The 17,971-nt window shown below is 43.5% G+C and overlaps 1 protein-coding gene across 1 annotated transcript; it reads left to right on the top strand.

Moving 5' to 3' along the window:
- The first annotated feature begins 10,224 nt into the window (after nucleotides 1-10,224).
- LOC145406102 (cytochrome P450 9e2-like) lies at nucleotides 10,225-17,554 on the top strand. Its single transcript, XM_080277300.1, has 5 exons — nucleotides 10,225-10,846; nucleotides 13,911-14,129; nucleotides 14,735-14,795; nucleotides 15,415-15,605; nucleotides 17,385-17,554. The coding sequence occupies exons 1-5, from the start codon at nucleotides 10,225-10,227 to the stop codon at nucleotides 17,552-17,554; spliced, it is 1,263 nt and encodes a 420-aa protein (XP_080133426.1).
- The last annotated feature ends 417 nt before the right edge of the window (nucleotides 17,555-17,971 follow it).

Raw genomic sequence — 17,971 nt, forward strand, 5'->3', positions numbered from 1 at the left:
GGAGGGGGAAGGTTAGATAAAAGTTGATTGAGGTCAGTAAAAATGATAGGCACTGAAGGGGAAAGATAGTGAAACCACTGTAACCCATCTAGATAGAAACACTCTGGCGAAGGTACATTTGATAGTAGTCATAACAGAAAGGGTCTGAATAGGAACGTCAACATGTATCAGGGGACAGATATCATACTGGGAATGGGGTAGACTCAGATATGAATAAGACGGAATGGGAGGAGGGGGGGTGGTGAGGCGTGTCTCTTGTAGGCAGAGAATCGTATTGAGAAATTAAAAACCGGAGGTCTGGCCAATGCGCAGTAAAACTGTGGATATTCCATTGTATGATGGGAGCCATTGTGTAAAAATAAAACTAATAACAGTTAGGAAGATCAAGGTCTGGTTGGGAAGTTTGCGATGGGCCGTAAAACAACGTTTGTTTCAATATAAAAAAAAAATAGACACACTAAAACTTTAAATAAAAACGAATTTATGGCGGACTGGTGTCACACATCATCGAGTTGGTCCGATAGTAGGAACAGGAACTGAGGGTGGAAAAGGCAAATGGGCAGGACGATCACTACAGCCCAGTGGCATAGGGAGGGATAAAGGAGAGGGATTAAAACAAGAAGAGAGGGGGGCAGAAGGGGAAGGAGGGATGGGAGTGGGAGGGAGATCAGAAGGAGCCAAATGGACTTCTGCTGTATGGAGTGTTTTGGGGGGACTCAATGGTTCCTCTAAAGGAGTCACAAGACACTCCATAATATCAGTGAGTGTTTCAATTCTCAGCAACTGTTGGGAGTGTCGCTTGTGGTGTCGATCGGGGATTTGGAGTCAGTTGTGGAGTGGCTTGCGAAGTTGGGATAGGGTTGGAACCAGATCGTGGAGTCAAGACAGGGATCTTTGTTGGAGTAGATGCCACGAAAAGCAAGGGACGAGCGGTTCACATTTTATGAGGTGGGGGAGAATGTGTGGGTTTTGTGGAACCCTTGGCATCCGATGCAATGGGGGGCAGTCCACGTTTGCCAGTGGGAGGTGGACGGCGGGCACCACATTGTGGCAGAGGCCGTGATTGTTGATGAAGAGAAGAGGAAGAGCAAAGGGAAGCAGCAGAACAGGAAGGGCGATGAAGGGAAGAGAAAGGAGTGGGCAATAAAGGCAACAGGGAGGAGGAAGGAGTGGAAGAGTCTAGAACAGAGAAAGAGTTGGAGAGAAACTGGAGGGGCCTGAGAGTAGGAAGAAGAACAAGAAGAGGGAGAAGGGGAGGTGGAAGAGGGCTGAGCAGAGATAGAGGTAGAGGAGACAACAGTGACAGTCGGAGGGGTAGGTGAGGAGGAGGTATGAGCAGAGACAGGAAAATCGGTTGAGACAGTAGAGGAGCCGGAGACTGGCAATACTATGAGGGCAGGAGTGTCAGCAGAGGTACTGGAGACAGGACGGGCCACTCGGGCATAAGTGAGACGGGAAGAGAATCCTAGGTCACGGGCACATTGATGGGCTGCTCGGAGAGAGAGACCTTTCCAGCGAATTCTAGAGACTTCAGATTCGAAAATATAACCGGGCAATTCCGGGATGAGGCAGCATGAGAGCCTAGGCAGTTCGGACAGACTTGGATCTTTGCTACTCAGGCTGAGGAGGTGTGGCCAGGTTGGGCGCAGGTAGGGCACACTGCCTCTGACCTACAGTATTCGGCTGGGTGGCCATAATGCCAACAAGAAGAGCATTGTCGAGGACGAGGCATGTACTCTTGACCTGGAGTAGTATGCCACCAATAATTACAGAGATGGAAAGATCGCAGTCCTTGAATATAATTTTAGCGATGTTAGCTGAGTACTTGCAACGCCCCTGAGGGGGACGCATGTAGCACTGGACAGAAAGTATTGGAAGATGTTGGCCAGACAAGATTGCTTGTATGTCAGTAGAACATTCAGAGAAGTTGTGGTCTCCTATGGTTATATACAATGGGATCAGAACAGTTACGGTGGTAGAGTTTAGCTGGATATCTGGAACTGCCGAGATAGGGAGACCAGAGGGATCAGTAGATGACAATGCCTTCTCAGCCTGCGCAGCAGTTTGAACGGTCAACAAGCGGTTTCCATTTGGACGTGACGTGAATGTGATGTCAGGACCTATCTGTTGGAGGAGAGAGAGGTGGAAAGTGAGGTCGTTCGTCGTTGCTTGAATGTTAAAATATTTGGGCCACGTCTGGCGACCGAAAATTGATGTCATTGATGGAGGATTCGGAAAGAGGGGTGAAGGAAGGAGAGGGGGGGAGGAGAAGAAACGGAGAGATGGGAAGAGGAGGAAAGAGGCAGAAAAGTAAGGGGGGGGGGATCCACCTGACTGGGAGAAGGTTTTGGAGGAGCATCTCCCATTGCTCCTTGAATAAATGGTAAAGGTTCATTATCTGCCATGGTGAGCCTACTTATAAAAAATGGGAAATAAACTGGTTCACTCCCGCGAGCCCGAGTCAGGAGTAAGGGCAAAAGATACAAGGGCTACCATACCCATGGTTCCCTGAGGCCGGTCGCGACTGACACAAAAGAGACAGCCTTGCATCCCATCAGCACGGCTCTCACACCTTAGGAAGGTGAGAAGAAAAGAAGATAAAAGAAGAGAAGGGACCAAGCAAAATTAGTAGGGTCAAGGACTGGGACCCAAGGGCAGGGGAAACAGGGCATAGCGACACCACCTCCACCATCAGGCCCCAGTCCCAGACCCCTGAGCCCCCCCACGACAGAAATGGGCTTGGTATTAGGGGGGGATGGGGAAGAGTGTGGAGGTTTAGTTCTTGGATGGATGCTGCATTTGCGTTACTCCACCCAGTTAACAGGGGCACCATAAGAGACTCCACATCGCTGTTATGTGGTTACATGGTTATCACACAACACTGTAAATTGTTTCCTAGGTTACAGGAAACGATCAGGTTTGTCACTCAGTGTAGAGCCAACTGGAGCGGAAGGAAGAGTAATAAAATGTGACAGGAGTGAAGAAAGAATAAGAGGAGAGAAGAGAATACACAGAAAAGAATGATAAAGTTGAATGAAGAAGGAGGCAGCACCACATCAGGTGAGTGAATGATAGCTGCCAATCATGTATTAACAGCCTTTTTGTCTTAAATACCATATAGTACCACACAATGCTTCAGTGTCCTATTATTAAGACACAGAGGCAAAGACATGGCAGTATAAAGGGTTCACAGCTTAAATCCACTGATGTGTGTGTGTGTGTGTGTGTGTGTGTGTGTGTGTGTGTGTGTGTGTGTGTGTGTGTGTGTGTGTGTGTGTGTGTGAAGATAATAATCATAGCAAGGAGTTGGGATTGTAGTTGTAGACTGGCAAGGCACCTCTGTCACCAGTAATGTGGGCTACTACCAATATAAAGTCGTGAGGCGTTGGATAGCCCATTGTGGGTTTTATCTTGAGGTAGGTATTTCTTTGGCTTCCTTGACCCTCCATCCATCTTGTATCGTAAGTGAAGGTGAGGTATAGACACTGTGGGGTTAAGAGGTTTTTATTGTGATGCAGTCATGTGATGGAAAGAGTGACGTGACCCACGTATTGTCAGCGTGACGGTGAACCTCCTACTCTACCCTATCTCCTAAGCTTCCTTCTCTCGTCTCTCCAATCCCCTTCTGCCTTCTCTGGTTCTCTCTGGCTCTCTGACTCTCACATCAGATTTTTCGGGATATATGACTGGCTGGTGTCCGTATGAGTGACGTGTATGTGCGGATGTAGTCATGGTCATAAATAATCACCTATCCTCCTGCACCCGGTGCCTCAGGCTGGCTAGTTTATGCGTGGCAAGACACACTGAAGTAAGAGGGGCTGAGAGGGAGGGGCCAGAGAGGGAAGGAAAGGTGGGTGTGGGAACGAGTGATGGTGCTGGGGTGGGGCGTGGGAGGGGAGGGAGGGCAGTTAGGGGAGGGAGGATGAAATGCGAAATGGTGGTTACATAATCTGACTATTCAGGGCATGATAAAAAGGAGTTAAATGCTGTAGATAATGCTACAGTACACCTTGCATAGCTGGGTCAGGTAACAAGATTAAAAGTGTTGATGTCAAGGGCTGGCTCGTGAGAGAAATATACTGACAAGACAGATCAAACATTAATGCAGAGCCAGATATTTATGTTTATCCGTGTATTTTGAATTCAGACGCAGAATGGAATCTGTATGGCTTTGACTTCCGTAATGTCTGTGTATGAAATGTCCTCTACCGTAATATGCAATTAATGTTCGCACTAAATACAATACGCAACCTTTGACATGGCTGTGTCAACATTATATATGATCATCCTCTCGGTATACACACCCTCTATACAGTCACCATCATGTCAGCTATTTTACTGCAACGGTATATGAAAAGGCTATTTAAAATGACTGTGCATAAAAGGTAAATAAATTTGATGTCTGTGCGCCTGGGTGGATATAATAACGTTATCTCTCATAATCTGTTAGAAGGAAAATTAAACAAATCCTACACAAACTCCAAAAATATATCTGTGTCAGTGTTTACCGAAATTGGTCAAGCCAAAGCAACCAGGAAAGCCTTAGTAAGTAGTCCAATGGCCTCCTGCCTCAGTAACCTCTCGCAACTGTCGCCGGACCGAGGAAACAATGTTGCTGACGGTTTGCTGGTTTCGTCTGAACAATCCCACTCTTCCTTTGTGTGCTGGAGGAGGCGGGCCCGTGTCCTCTTGTTCTCTGGTTTCCACGCATTGACAGTCTGAGCCTAACGCATTGACAGTCTTGGACTACACAATCTCGTAGCCTCTGCACTAATATTTGATCTGTCACGTCAGTAATTTTCTCACACGAGCAACTGTCGCCGGACCGAGGAAACAATGTTGCTGACGGTTTGCTGGTTTCGTCTGAACAATCCCACTCTTCCTTTGTGTGCTGGAGGAGGCGGGCCCGTGTCCTCTTGTTCTCTGGTTTCCACGCATTGACAGTCTGAGCCTAACGCATTGACAGTCTTGGACTACACAATCTCGTAGCCTCTGCACTAATATTTGATCTGTCACGTCAGTAATTTTCTCACACGAGCCAGTCCTTGATATCACTACCTATCTAAAACTTGTTATCTGACGCCACTGTACAAGGTGTAATACAGCATTATCTACCGAATATTAACTTCATATCATGCTCTGGATGAAGGAAAATGGACAAATTATGTGGCCACCACTTCGCATTTCATTCTTCTTCCCCTGCCTACTCTCCCTCCTTTCCATCATTCCACCCCAGCACAATCATTCGTCCCTCCACCCACTTTTCCTTCTCCTTCTGGTCCCGCCCTCTCAGTCCCTCTTATACCAGTGTGACTTGTCACGCATGAAGGAGCAAGCCTGGGGCACGCGGTAGAGGAATATAGGTGATTATGTGTGATCACGACTGTATGTATGTGTGTAATGTCTGGTACATTTCCATCACGTGAACTAACTGGTTCTCATCAGTTACCCCGTGTCTTTGATACATCACGAAATTCTTGAACATCTGGCATGTGTTTGTCATACATTATGTGCTTGCATTGTGGGCTAGATGTCACCGTCTCTTCCTGAACACCAGACATTACATAGTGTGCTAGTGTTACATATTGTGCTATGACATAAATGCCTATAACTATTATATGCCTGCAACTATTACATATCGTGTTATGACATATTAATGCCTATATTCCTTTCTTTCTCTCTATGCTCTCTCTACTTTTTTTACCTTTAATTTTCAGAAAGTCATCCGGTTTTTGGCAATAAAGGAATTAAGAGGGGTAAGATAAAGGACTGAATCCATTACTTAGTGTTTGGTTGAGCTGACCTGTTCCCGTGCCAACAACTTACTGGTCTTTCACAGAACTACCTGAATCACCAAACTTCTTTAATTTACCAGCTGACTACCTCTTCATTGTTGAGAAAAGTGTGTAAGACGGGGTTTACAAAATGTATTTATGGCAGAGCTGGGCACCGCAATCTAAAATTCAACTGCGCAATTGCAATTCCGCAACCTCTGACCCTTACCTTTTGCTACCGCAATTCTGCAATAAACTTGGAATGTGCAGTTCCACTACCTCAATACCGCAACCGGAATCCAGTTTCACAATTTTCAATACAAAGTACACAAACGGGGTAAATCGATTGGTAATGTAGTGAATTATTGTATTTATAATCAATTTTATGACATTTATATGTTTTAAAATTGTTGCAGATACTTTAGTGTGAAAAATGTTTAATAGTTCTGGTAAACAAATCGGGGCCCTCTTTCTGGGCACCAAAATGTGAAAAATATTTAATGTATACAAGTCGGTATCCCTGCCGGGGCACCGCTATGCAAGAAATTTCTGGTATTTACTAATAAACAACTCGTAGGTCGTTACTCGTCCATAAAGTTGTTCTTAAGTAAATCAAACAAATCTCATTGAGTTAGGCGAAACGTAACTTAACCTTAACTCACCTACAATAACTATTTCTCTTCTATCTCATAGCTAATCCCCCATTGAATTGGCCAATTCGTAAAGGTTACTTGGCTAGTGAAGAGGGAGTGATCGTTAACCGATGACGATGAGGCTGCTTAGTGTAATTGCTTGAGCAAACAAGCGTCCTTTTGGTGCGTTTATACAACCGTGTTAGCTTGAGAGTGACTAGGAACAGAGTGTGGTGTGCGGCAGTTCTACCTCCCGCATAGAATGGTAGGTTGCCAACAATTAATTATTTACAGTACCAAATACAGTTAAATTACATCATGATATGTACAGGGTAAATCTAACAAATTAATCTTAGTTTTAATTAAATTAAAGTTAGACCAAATATTCCCTTAAACTGTGTAAATATCTTTATTTCCACATCTGCTTAACATGAGAATCTTTCCCTACTTGCCACGTCATCTAACGCGCAGATGCAGTTTTAGGTCAGTGGAAAATACCACATAATTACATGTATTTACAATGTATAGTTGTCCACGCGGGTTAAATGCAGTAGCATTTAATTTATCAATAACAAGAATTATTAAAGAGAAAGTAATTTCTGGGTTATTAAAACCTCTTGAACAATTAACAAAGGTCTCAATTTTTCCTCAGCCTTTAACCAGGGATAACTATGATAAAAATAGAGAGCGCAACTGCTCTGGGGGAAAATATTTATGACATTTATATGTTTTAAAATTGTTGCAGATACTTTAGTGTATTTACTGAAAACTTACCCATTACAATACTTATCTTCCTCAGAACCGTAATCTTGTAAGGTATTGACATAAACTCAGGTGTCTATACATCACTTTTTTTGTATCAGTGTTAGAGAGGTGAAAAGATTAGTAAGAGAGAGTAAGAAGAGAGTGGATGAGGAATTTGGAAGGAATTTGAGTGTAAAGTGGAGGGATTGTAAGAAAATGTTCTGGAAAAAGGTGAAAAGAGTAAGACAGGGTGGAAGTGAAGTTAGCAGGGGAGGGAAAGATAAAAATGGTAAATTACTAGTGGAGAAGGGAGAAAAAGTGAGCAGATGGAGAGAACACTTTAAGAAATTGTTGAACATAGAGGATGGAAGTAATGTGAGTATAAGTGGCTGGGGAATGGCTGGGAGAAGGAGGGAGGTGAGAAGACAGGAAGAAATCAGTAGGATAGAAGTTGTGGAAGCAATGAAGAAAGTTAAATCGGGGAAAGTCCCAGGAATTGATGGAGTGTGTGGTGAAATGCTGAGGCATGAGGGAGAGATAGTAGTAGAATGGATGTGGAAGATGTGCAGATTGACCTGGGAGGAAGGTAGAGTCCCGGAGGATTGGAAGTCAGGTATAATTATTCCGTTGTACAAAGGAAAAGGGGAAAAAGAAGTGTGTGGTAATCATAGGGGCATTTGTCTTCTTAGTATAATAGGAAAAGTGTATGGTAGGATACTTATTGACAGAGTTAGAGAAAGAACAGAGGAATTAGTTGGAGTAGAACAGGGAGGCTTTAGGAAGGGAAGAGGTTGTGTAGATCAGATATTCATTCTTAGATCTTTAGTGGAAAAGTTTCTAGAGAAGGGAAAGAAGTTGTATGCGGCTTTCATGGATTTGGAGAAAGCATATGACAGGGTGGATAGACAAGGATTGTGGAAAGTTTTAAGAATATATGGAGTAGATGGGAAGTTGTTGAATGCTGTGAAGAGTATGTACGATGGTGCGAAGGCTGCAGTGCATGTGGATGGTGAACTAAGTGAATTTTTCTCTTCGAAAGTTGGGTTGAAACAGGGATGTGTCATGTCTCCATGGTTGTTCAATCTGTACATGGATGGGGTAATAAAAGAGGTACAAGGTAGGGTAGTGGATGTTGGAGTGGCCCTGGTGAGAGAGGATAGTGTTTGGAAACTCCCTGTACTATTGTTTGCAGATGATACTGTGTTGTTGAGTGAAGACGAAAGGGAGCTGCAAGGCTTGGTGGATGAGTTTGGGAGAGTGTGTAAGAAACGGAATCTAAAGGTGAATGTAGGGAAGAGTAAAGTGATGGTCTTTGAGAGAGGTGAAGTCAGTGAATGTACAGCGAGGTTGGATAGTGAGGAATTGGAAAATGTGAGTTCGTACGTTTAAGTACTTGGGTAGTGTGATGAGTAAGGATGGAGGTTTGGAGGGTGAAGTGCTTGAAAGGGGTACAGCAGGGAAGAAAGGTTGCTGGTTCTTTGAAAGCAGTGATAAGAAACAGGGAAGTGAGCATGGAAGTGAAAAAGTTGCTACATGACAGTATTGTGATACCAACTCTAACATATGGAAGTGAAGCTTGGACGTTGTTGGAAGGATACAAGTCAAGAGTGAGAGCAGTGGAAATGAGTTATTTAAGAGGAGCCTGTGGAGTCACATGGAGAGACAGGCTGACGAATGTGGATATAACGGAGCATTGTTGTGTGAATGTGGATGTGATAGAAAGCGTTATGGGGAACACACTGAGGTGGTTTGGCCATGTGGAGAGGAAGGAGGGTGAAAGACTGACGAAGAGAGTGTATGTGAGTGAGGTGGAGGGGGGAAGAGGGAGGGGGAGGCCGAGGATGAGATGGAGGGATGGGGTGGAGAGGTATATGAGAGAGAGGGGTGTGATTTGGGAGCAGGGTAGTGATATGGCGGGGGACAGGGCGACTTGGAGGCGATTTGTTTGTGGCCACCCCAAACGGGATCGAGGCGTCTGGCAATAGATAGACAGATAGATAGTTATGGCATGCCATGAAAATCTCATAATACCAATATTATAATAATATTATCGTATCCCTTATTACAAAAATAATGTTATAAGGAAAAGAAATAGCCTTTGTGCCACTCGGGAAAATCAATCTGACCAGCAGCAGAATGCAGTCCATAGAACTTAAATAGATAATTCATAGAAATGTGCTTACTCTTGCAGATAATAACTCAGCAAGACCATAAAAAAATATTTTCAGTGATCATCATTACATTAGCCCTTAAGATCATCATTTGTCAAATTGTGGAACCACTGTGCCTGGTTAGCTATGCAGGCCATAAAATTTACTGCCACGCTGGCTTATAGTATATCGTATCTTATCGTATCAAATCATTTCTCCTGGTATTACACATCACTACTGCTAATTGACGCAGTAACGCCTCGCCTGCCACGGCTGCTGGCCGGCAATCCTGTTCAAGCTTGACATGAGTCATGTTTTAGCCTGTACTAACCGACACTGACCTTCATGTGGGAGATTGTGGACTGGATGGCAATCGCGGAAGTACTTTCTCAATGCAATACCGCAAGTTTTGGAAGTTTCCCGCAATCGCAATTCCACAACTGAAATCATGCGGTCCGGTATTGCAGAAATCGCGGATTGTGGAAGTGATTACAGAGGTGCCCAGCTCAGATTTATGGTTACCTCATTCCTTAATATCTCCTCTGTATCCAGCACGCTTTCAGTGACACCACCTCTGTTCTGTCAGGTCCTTGTAGTATCTCTATCGTCCTATTACAAAATGCATGTTTTATGGTGCCTATGTTAAGAAACTGTATTTAAAAAAGATAAATTACAGGGGCTTGTCTTAGCTAAAAAGGAAGTTACTAATCACAGTTGCTTATATCCAGAAAGACTGATGAAGATTTTTTCTCAAACCAGGGAAGCTTCTGGTGTATAGTATGTTATATAAATACTTTTGTGAGCTTAAGTAAATATCATACTTTACTGGAGCTGAAACTATTTTATTTTTCTTCGTTTCAGATGTACCACATCTACAAGAACAGTCCCTACTTTGGCCTGTACAATGGCTTCAGTCCCATGCTGATGGTGTGTGATCCGGACATACTCAAGAACATATTTGTAAAGGACTTCGATCATTTCGTGAACAGGCGGCCCTCTCGTGCGAACCAACCTGACAGCTACATGAGTACCAAGCTGTCAGCTAGGAGGGACCAGGAGTGGAAGGACTTGCGTGCTGTCTTGTCCCCAACATTCTCCACTGGGAAGATGCGAAGGATGTTCCCGCTTATGTGCAATATTGCTGATACATTTGTATCTTCCTGCCTTAAAGATGCAGAAAAAAATCCGTCTGTTAACATGAAGGACAAAGCTGGACGGTTCACCATGGACATTATCGCATCTTGTGCTTTTGGCATCGAGTGTAACTCTCTCATACAGGAAAACCCTCTTTTCGCCCAAAAAGCAAAGTCTTTTTTTACTGCAACACCAATAATGGTACTGAGGACTCTTGTGATGAGGAACTGTCCACAACTGTTCAACGCTTTGGGCCTGAAAGAGGACGCAAAGGAGGTGGAGTTCTTCCGAAGTGTAGTAGAGGAGTCCATCAGGGCCCGCCAAGCAGGCAAAAAGAGGGGGGACTTCCTTGACCTTTTACTGGAGGCACAGGCTGAAAACTCTGACACCACCACTGCCTCCCCTAAGCATGGTGATTGACCTTTGCCTTTTATTACTACACTGTCTCTTCATAGGTCTTTTTGCTATACCATATCCGTAAAAGTTTCATTTGGTGTGCAATTGATGTAATCGGGAGTACACTAGGACTATGAAAGTGAGGCCCCTGGTTCGATTACAGGGCCAATTCTGTGATCTTTGGGCAAGGTCTATTTTATCTTGTCCTATGCCTACTTAGAGCTGAAATAGGGACCACATAGGGACCTGGATGGTAAATTTGACAATTGCGTTTGGTAGTCTTGGGAAAATTGGGACTTGATACACCTGAATGACTGTCTTATTGGCCCTTCAGTTGCCAATAGTCATTACGCCTTCTTGTTCACAGTAACTAGCCCAAGACAAACTCTGAATTCCAAAGTTTTTCCACACCTTTATGTTTCCAAAAATCGCTGATGGTTCTCTCTCTCTCTCTCTCTCTCTCTCTCTCTCTCTCTCTCTCTCTCTCTCTCTCTCTCCATCATGTCCATTTTGCACACCTCTCTATTTTTTATCTATCTTTTGCCAGACGCCTTAATCCTGTAAGGAGTAGCCGCTAACAAATCGCCTCCAGGTCGCCCTTTCCCCCGCCAGTTCCCTGCCCTACTCCCAGCTCACACACCCCCACTCTCATATACCTCTCCACTCCAAGCCTCCACCTCATTCTCGGCCACTCCCTCCCTCTCCCCCTCCACCTCACCCACACACACTCTCCTCATTAGTCCCTTGCTCTCTATCCTTCCCACATGGCCTTTTACTATACCAAATATTCCAACACAAAATGACTGTGGAAAGGGATTTTTAAGGTTAATTTTCCACCCTGGGGAACAAAATACATCAGGTGTTAATGAGAAGCTTCAGATTAGGTCCTTAATTCCTTTCCAGTGGCAATATTGTCCATCTTGTCTGTCACCTTATGGAAGACAACTGCATTTCCTTCATCTCTGTCTTCTTAAGTGCTTAGAGCAATGGTAAATCTTAAAAAGTTCTTAGAAGTGTTACCAAGTGCTGATTTAAGTCACATTCGTCAACAAAAAACTTTTACTAAGTCAGGACAGCCTCAGGCACCATCAGCCGGCGTCACCACCAGAAATACAGCAGTCACATTTATCAGTTACTCTTGTGTGTGATAAGTACCTAATTAGCAGGAAATTAGCCCAAATGATCCCTGCAAGCCAGTTTACCTTCATTATCTCACTTGACATCAATTCATACTGAGCCAGGTCAATGTCAGGTGGTATGTGTGTGGTCATGTGAGGTCAGGTACTGTTTTATCTATTTACACCCATGCAGATTGGTTTGAGACTATTTTAGCCACACCGGATGTAAAAAGTTCTAACCATGTTCACTTCAGAAATTTTATGTTCATATAAGTTCTGCTTACGTTCACTTCAGCAATTTTAGGTTCATTAAAGGTAGTCTGGGGTGAATTTGCTCAGTTCATATCCACGTAAGTCCATCCAGGGCAGATTAGATACAGTTAAATATCTCCACAGGTGTTCTGTCTGTTCATGCATAGGGGGGTGAGAGTGGCAGGTGTAAGTGTGAGAGGCGGGTGTAAGTGTGAGTGGCGGGTGTAAGTGTATTGACAGGTGGGAAAGCTAAGAAAAGCAGAGAGAGGGGAAGACAGGAATTTAACCAGGTGTTGTTTGCATTAGGTAACATTTAGCAGAGAGTGTGTGAGTAAGGAAGAGTTTGTGATACAAAAATAAGAGTGAATGTGAGAAAATCAAGAGAGAGAGAGAGAGAGAGAGAGAGAGAGAGAGAGAGAGAGAGAGAGAGAGAGAGAGAGACAGACAGACAGACAGACAGACAGACACAGAGACAGACACACAGACAGACAGAGTGAGAGAGAGAGAGCAAAACGATCCTGAGTATGCACTGATGGGGAAGATGGAGAAGTGAACTGTTTTACGTATGGGTGAGTGGACGCAGTGGGATGGGACGAAGGCAGGAACATGAAAGCAGGAGATGGATGGGAAGAATTACAATATTGTGAGGAGGAACAGCAGCATAATGAGAAAGCATGTATACCATACCCTCAGACACCTGCCATCTTATGCTGCAGGAATGAACACAGAGTCGTTCATAGCTTAGAAATAATACCTTTGGACTTAAATATATACCAGAAAAAATACCAGCTAAACTATCTTGATCTTATGATAATCGTAACCCGCCATGTCCCGTTGACATATATATACGTCCACACGTTTTGTCACTGTCAGTCCCGTTGACATATATAAACGTGCACCAATTGCAATGTCCCTTATTTGCACAATTTTCAATTTTTGTGTGGTTTTGGTAATTATACACAGGACACCTTCCTCTACAAGATGCCAGGCAGGGACAATGCCTTACTCTTCATGACCTCCCCCCCCGCACGCCATTGTCTCGGCAGTTCGCCTGTTACCAGTGACCTGGCCAGTAAAATGTCGTGTCATGGTACGAAATTCAGGGCCAGAGTGATTCCCAATCGATGACAATGTGAAGGACAAAGTTTACATAACATTAGAGGAAGAAACAGTCAGAAATGATGATCAGATAATGTCGCCAAAAAAGGTCAGATATGTTGATGTGTTTGGTGAGTGAAACAATGCTTATATTATCTATATTACTGTGTGAAAACCAATATGCTCTCGTACTACATATAAATTCATACTAAATAAATAAATACCATTTATGAGTGGTGCGGAATAGTTACCCTCCCATAGAACTCGTTTTCTTTGGAGCCAGCCTGATAGAAAACCCAGTAAGGTAAGAGGTACTGGTACCTGTATCGAGTATTTTAAACCTCAGCTGAGCGATTTCTCAATGAATTTTCGATGTTTCTCACCAAAAGCGGAGATTTGAGCCAAAAATTTTTTTTCCCCAAATTGGTCGGGATTGGGGGGAGTCAATGGGGGAAAATCGGTCAGGATGGGGCAGGTTAAAGTCAGTTTGGGGATAAATTTTAGCAAGATTCAGAAATAATGACTTGCTAAATTTAATCCAAGATTGGTTTTAATATTTTACAAAGTAACTCATTCAAAATTGGTTTATATTTTGATCCCGTCCACTGCCAGTCCTCACCGACAAAGTGATGGTGGCACAGTGCATCCTGTTCCTGCTGGCTGGCTATGACACCGTCGCCTCCGCTGTGGCCTTCTCCTCACACCTTCTTGCTAAGAACCCAGAGCCCCAGCAGTGCCTTCGTCAGGAACTTGAGGAACTGGTGAAGGAGGAGGGGGAGCTGACCTATCAGGGGGTCATGGAGGCCAAGTTTCTAGATGCCTGCATTATGGGTGTGTATTAAATGTGATGTATTTTCTTGTATATTAAATTTGTGCTGTATCTTTTTGTGTATCAAATTTGTGTTGCATTTTCTCGACCCCTTGACCTTCAGATTATCATATTGTTTCATCTTCCTCTCTCCCATCAACATATGAATCATTATCTTGCTTAACCCTATCGCAGGCAGGGTTGGGTCGAATTAAAGCACCTCTCCATCTTGCAAATCAGCTGAAAGAAGTGTGTGTCTGTTGATGCCTTCAGGATATCGAGTTTACAAGATGCCTTTGACGTAACTCCTAGGCCAAGGAGAGGTCATGTGTGTGTCCAACTTAAATCCTTATAATTCAACGCGTCTTTCCAATGGGAGTAGTTGAATGAAGAGTGAAACCGAGTGTGTTTGAAATTTACGCCTGTCTCGAGTGAAGAGTGCAATGTTTGATTTGATTGGCGAAAGAGCCATTCAGTTTTATCTAAACCAAAATCCCAGGGAGTATAGATAATACTGTAGCTAAGCTGGTGACTGCTGAGATAAACAGACAGATAGACAGGCAGATAGATAGAGAGTATACCAAGGCAGTCATGGCAGTTTACATTGGTTTCTCTCTTCCCTTTACAGAGTCCCTAAGGATATACCCGCCAGTGCTGTTTGTGGAGCGGATGTGTACCAAGGATTACAGGTGATGATAGGTGTACATGATGAACAAAAGATGTAGATGGTGAACAAGAGGTGTGTATGGTGAACAAGAGATGTGTTTGGTGAACAAGAGATGTAGATGGTGAACAAGAGGTGTAGATATTGAAGTGTATGGGATGAGAAACGGAGACCATTTTAATACAAGGTGTGCAAGAAATAATATGTACACGCGAATAGGAGCACGTAAAGTACACGGATCAGTGAACACTTAAAAATGAACACGTAAGACCACTTAGAGATGAATAGATGAAGATGAACTCTTGATGAACACCTGAGGAAAACTTAATGATGAACACATCAGAACCATATATATGTAAAATTACGGTGTGCAGCTGTAATAGTAGTAGTAGTAGTAGTAGTAGTAGAAGTAGTAGTAGTTGTAGTAGTAGCAGTAGTAGTAGAAGTAGTAGTAGTAGTAGTAGCAGTAGTAGTAGTAGCAGTAGTAGTAGTAGACAGACATAGGTAGACAGATGGTAGATACACATGTAGATGAGTAGATAGACGGAAAGATATATAGACTGATAGGCAGACTTACAGATAACTAATTAAATCCCAAAGACAGTCACAGGTGTATTCGACATTTACACTCACCTTTCCTCCAGCATCCCCGGAACTAATCTGCACCTGAAGGAGGGGCACGAGCTGCAGTTCCCGGTGTGGAGTCTTCACCACGACCCCCGCTACTGGCCAGACCCTGAGCAGTTCCGGCCAGACCGCTTCCTGCCCGAGAACAAGGTCAACATCAAGAGTTTCACCCACATGCCCTTTGGAATGGGACCACGGAACTGTTTAGGTGAGGTTATGTGAGGTCAGAATAGGACATGGGGACAGATTAGGACATGGGGACACAATAGGACATGGGGACAATAGGAAATGGGGTCAGAATAAGACATTGGGTCATAATAGGACATGGGGACAATATGACATGGGGTCTGAATAGGACATATGGGGTCAGAATAGGACATGTGGGGTCAGAATAGGACATGGGTTCAGAATATAACATGGGAACAAAACAGGACCTGGGTTCAGAAGAGGACACGTGGTCAGAATATGACATGGGAACACGGACATGGCTTCCCTGTGTCCATTTAACACTAACTTAGCCTCAACACTATACCCCTTTCACTCCAACTTGACTTAAAATTGCCATCTCTACCTTGAATATTGAATTTTGGCAAGATATTCTATTTATCTATCTATCTATTTGCCAGACGCCTTAATCCCATAAGGAGTGGCCACAAACAAATCTCCTCCATGTCGCCCAGTCACCCGCCATTTCGCTGCCCTCCCCCAGGTCACACATAGTCTTATATTAATCACGAGGAAGGGCGGAGTTCTAGTAAGGTTAGGGAGCATACTAACTAACACCTTTTCCTTACCGATTCATTTCTGATTCTGCTCCGTTACTCTATTCTTGTGTGTTTTTCAGGAAGCTTACTAACACCTCTACCTGACCAATTTATTTCTGATTCTGCTCCGTTACTATATTCTTGTGTGTTATCATGCAGTCAATGTCGACATTTAAAAGAAATAAGAAGCAGACCATCGGATATTAATGAGGAGTTTGGAAAATAAATCGTTGAGGAAGAGGTGTTAGGGAGCCTCCTTACCAGACCGGAATACCGGTTGAAGTGCTATATCAAGAAAGCCCTTTTTTTTTTTTTTTAAATCCAAAAACGAAGGAGCCAAGGGCGTCTGGAAAATAAATCGCTGAGGAAGAGGTGTTAGGGAGCCTCCTTACCAGACAGGAAAACCGGCCGAAGTGCTATATCAAGAAAGCCTTTCTTTTATGCAAAAAAGAAGGAACCAAAGGCCAGACTTAACCAGCAAAAGGACAAAAATTATGTTAAGTTAATGTGAAAGGATGTATCGTATCTGTAATTTGTTTTCACGTGAAGGACAAGATTGACTGACTGATTGAAAATTGACTGCCTGATTGACTTACTGACTGACTGACTGGTTGACTGACTGAGACTGACTGACAGATATACACAGACACCAAAACAACACAGATCAAAACAATCTTCTAACATCAAGTTTTACCCCCCATGCCAAGAACATAAAATAATGATGCAAGGGAGAATGGAGAATGGTATAGTGCCTCGTGTTGATGTAAAAATTATGTTCCATTTAAGAAAATAAAAATTGTCTTGGGCTGTTTTGAAGGAAGGAAAAGGAATCGTAAATATGCTCAAGATTTCAACCTCCATCTTCTCCTCAGCTGCGATTCCCTAACACATCTTCCTTGGCGATTTAGTTTTCTTATTATAGCTTGTCACCGTTTTGTTTGGTACATATATCCTTTTTACTTTACACTGCATTGTTGACATAAGCGGCATATTATTATTATTATTATTATTATTATTATTATTATTATTACAATCATCATGAACTTCTTTCTTACATAATGGGCGAGGTAGGGTCCAGAAAGCAAGGAGAGAGAAGGCACTATAGAGGGAGAAGTATCGACTTCGACCAGTGAAATGGAGCAGACTCTCACTTATCATCCAAACCCCTGAAGTTCCTTTACAGACGCATTTCAATTGTTAATTACACGATATTTCTTCTTCAGCCATGCGGTTCGCCCTGATGGAGACCAAGGTTGCCCTGGCCAAGCTGATCCTGGCAGCTGGCGTTAGGATACCGCCAGGTCACGAAGACATCGAGATGGAAAGCTCACCCTTCATGCTGAGGCCTAAGCATGGCGTCTACATCCTCCTCACGCCTCACAAACACGAATGAGACACGTATATGGCTGTGTGCCAGTACGGCCGGGAAGCTATCATACCATCAACCCATAAAAAACACGAACACTAAAATATCCATAAATATATAAAAAACAAATTCCAAACTCAAAACCTCACGCTGATCTCAGTCTTCACACACACAGACGCCACCCCAAACTCCACACACAGATCAGTTACCCTTCTAATATCAGGTATTACGATTTCAATTATCTGAGTAAGCTAAAAACTACTTGAAAGTGTTTACAATACAAATTATGATCAATATTGTTTACATAAAAGCACCCAATGGGAAGAAAATGGAAATAAAATGTCGTACCAAAACCACAGACAACCTTCCCACGTCCAAAGCTCAAGCCAGACTGACAACGAGCCGCCGAGCAGGGTTGCCAGATTCTTGTGACCAAAAGTAGCG

The sequence above is a fragment of the Coenobita brevimanus genome, chromosome 69 (assembly GCF_032717465.1).
Source record: "Coenobita brevimanus isolate Jiangsu-jjx chromosome 69, ASM3271746v2, whole genome shotgun sequence".
Taxonomy (NCBI): Eukaryota; Metazoa; Arthropoda; class Malacostraca; order Decapoda; family Coenobitidae; genus Coenobita; species Coenobita brevimanus.

Excerpts from the sequence above, each read along its gene's own strand:
- LOC145406102 (XM_080277300.1), top strand. The coding sequence starts at position 10,225 with ATGGTGTGTGATCCGGACATACTCAAGAACATATTTGTAAAGGACTTC. Across the intron at positions 10,847-13,910 it reads CACTGCCTCCCCTAAGCATG|TCCTCACCGACAAAGTGATG; the intron begins GTGATTGACCTT and ends GTCCACTGCCAG. Across the intron at positions 15,606-17,384 it reads GGGACCACGGAACTGTTTAG|CCATGCGGTTCGCCCTGATG; the intron begins GTGAGGTTATGT and ends TTTCTTCTTCAG.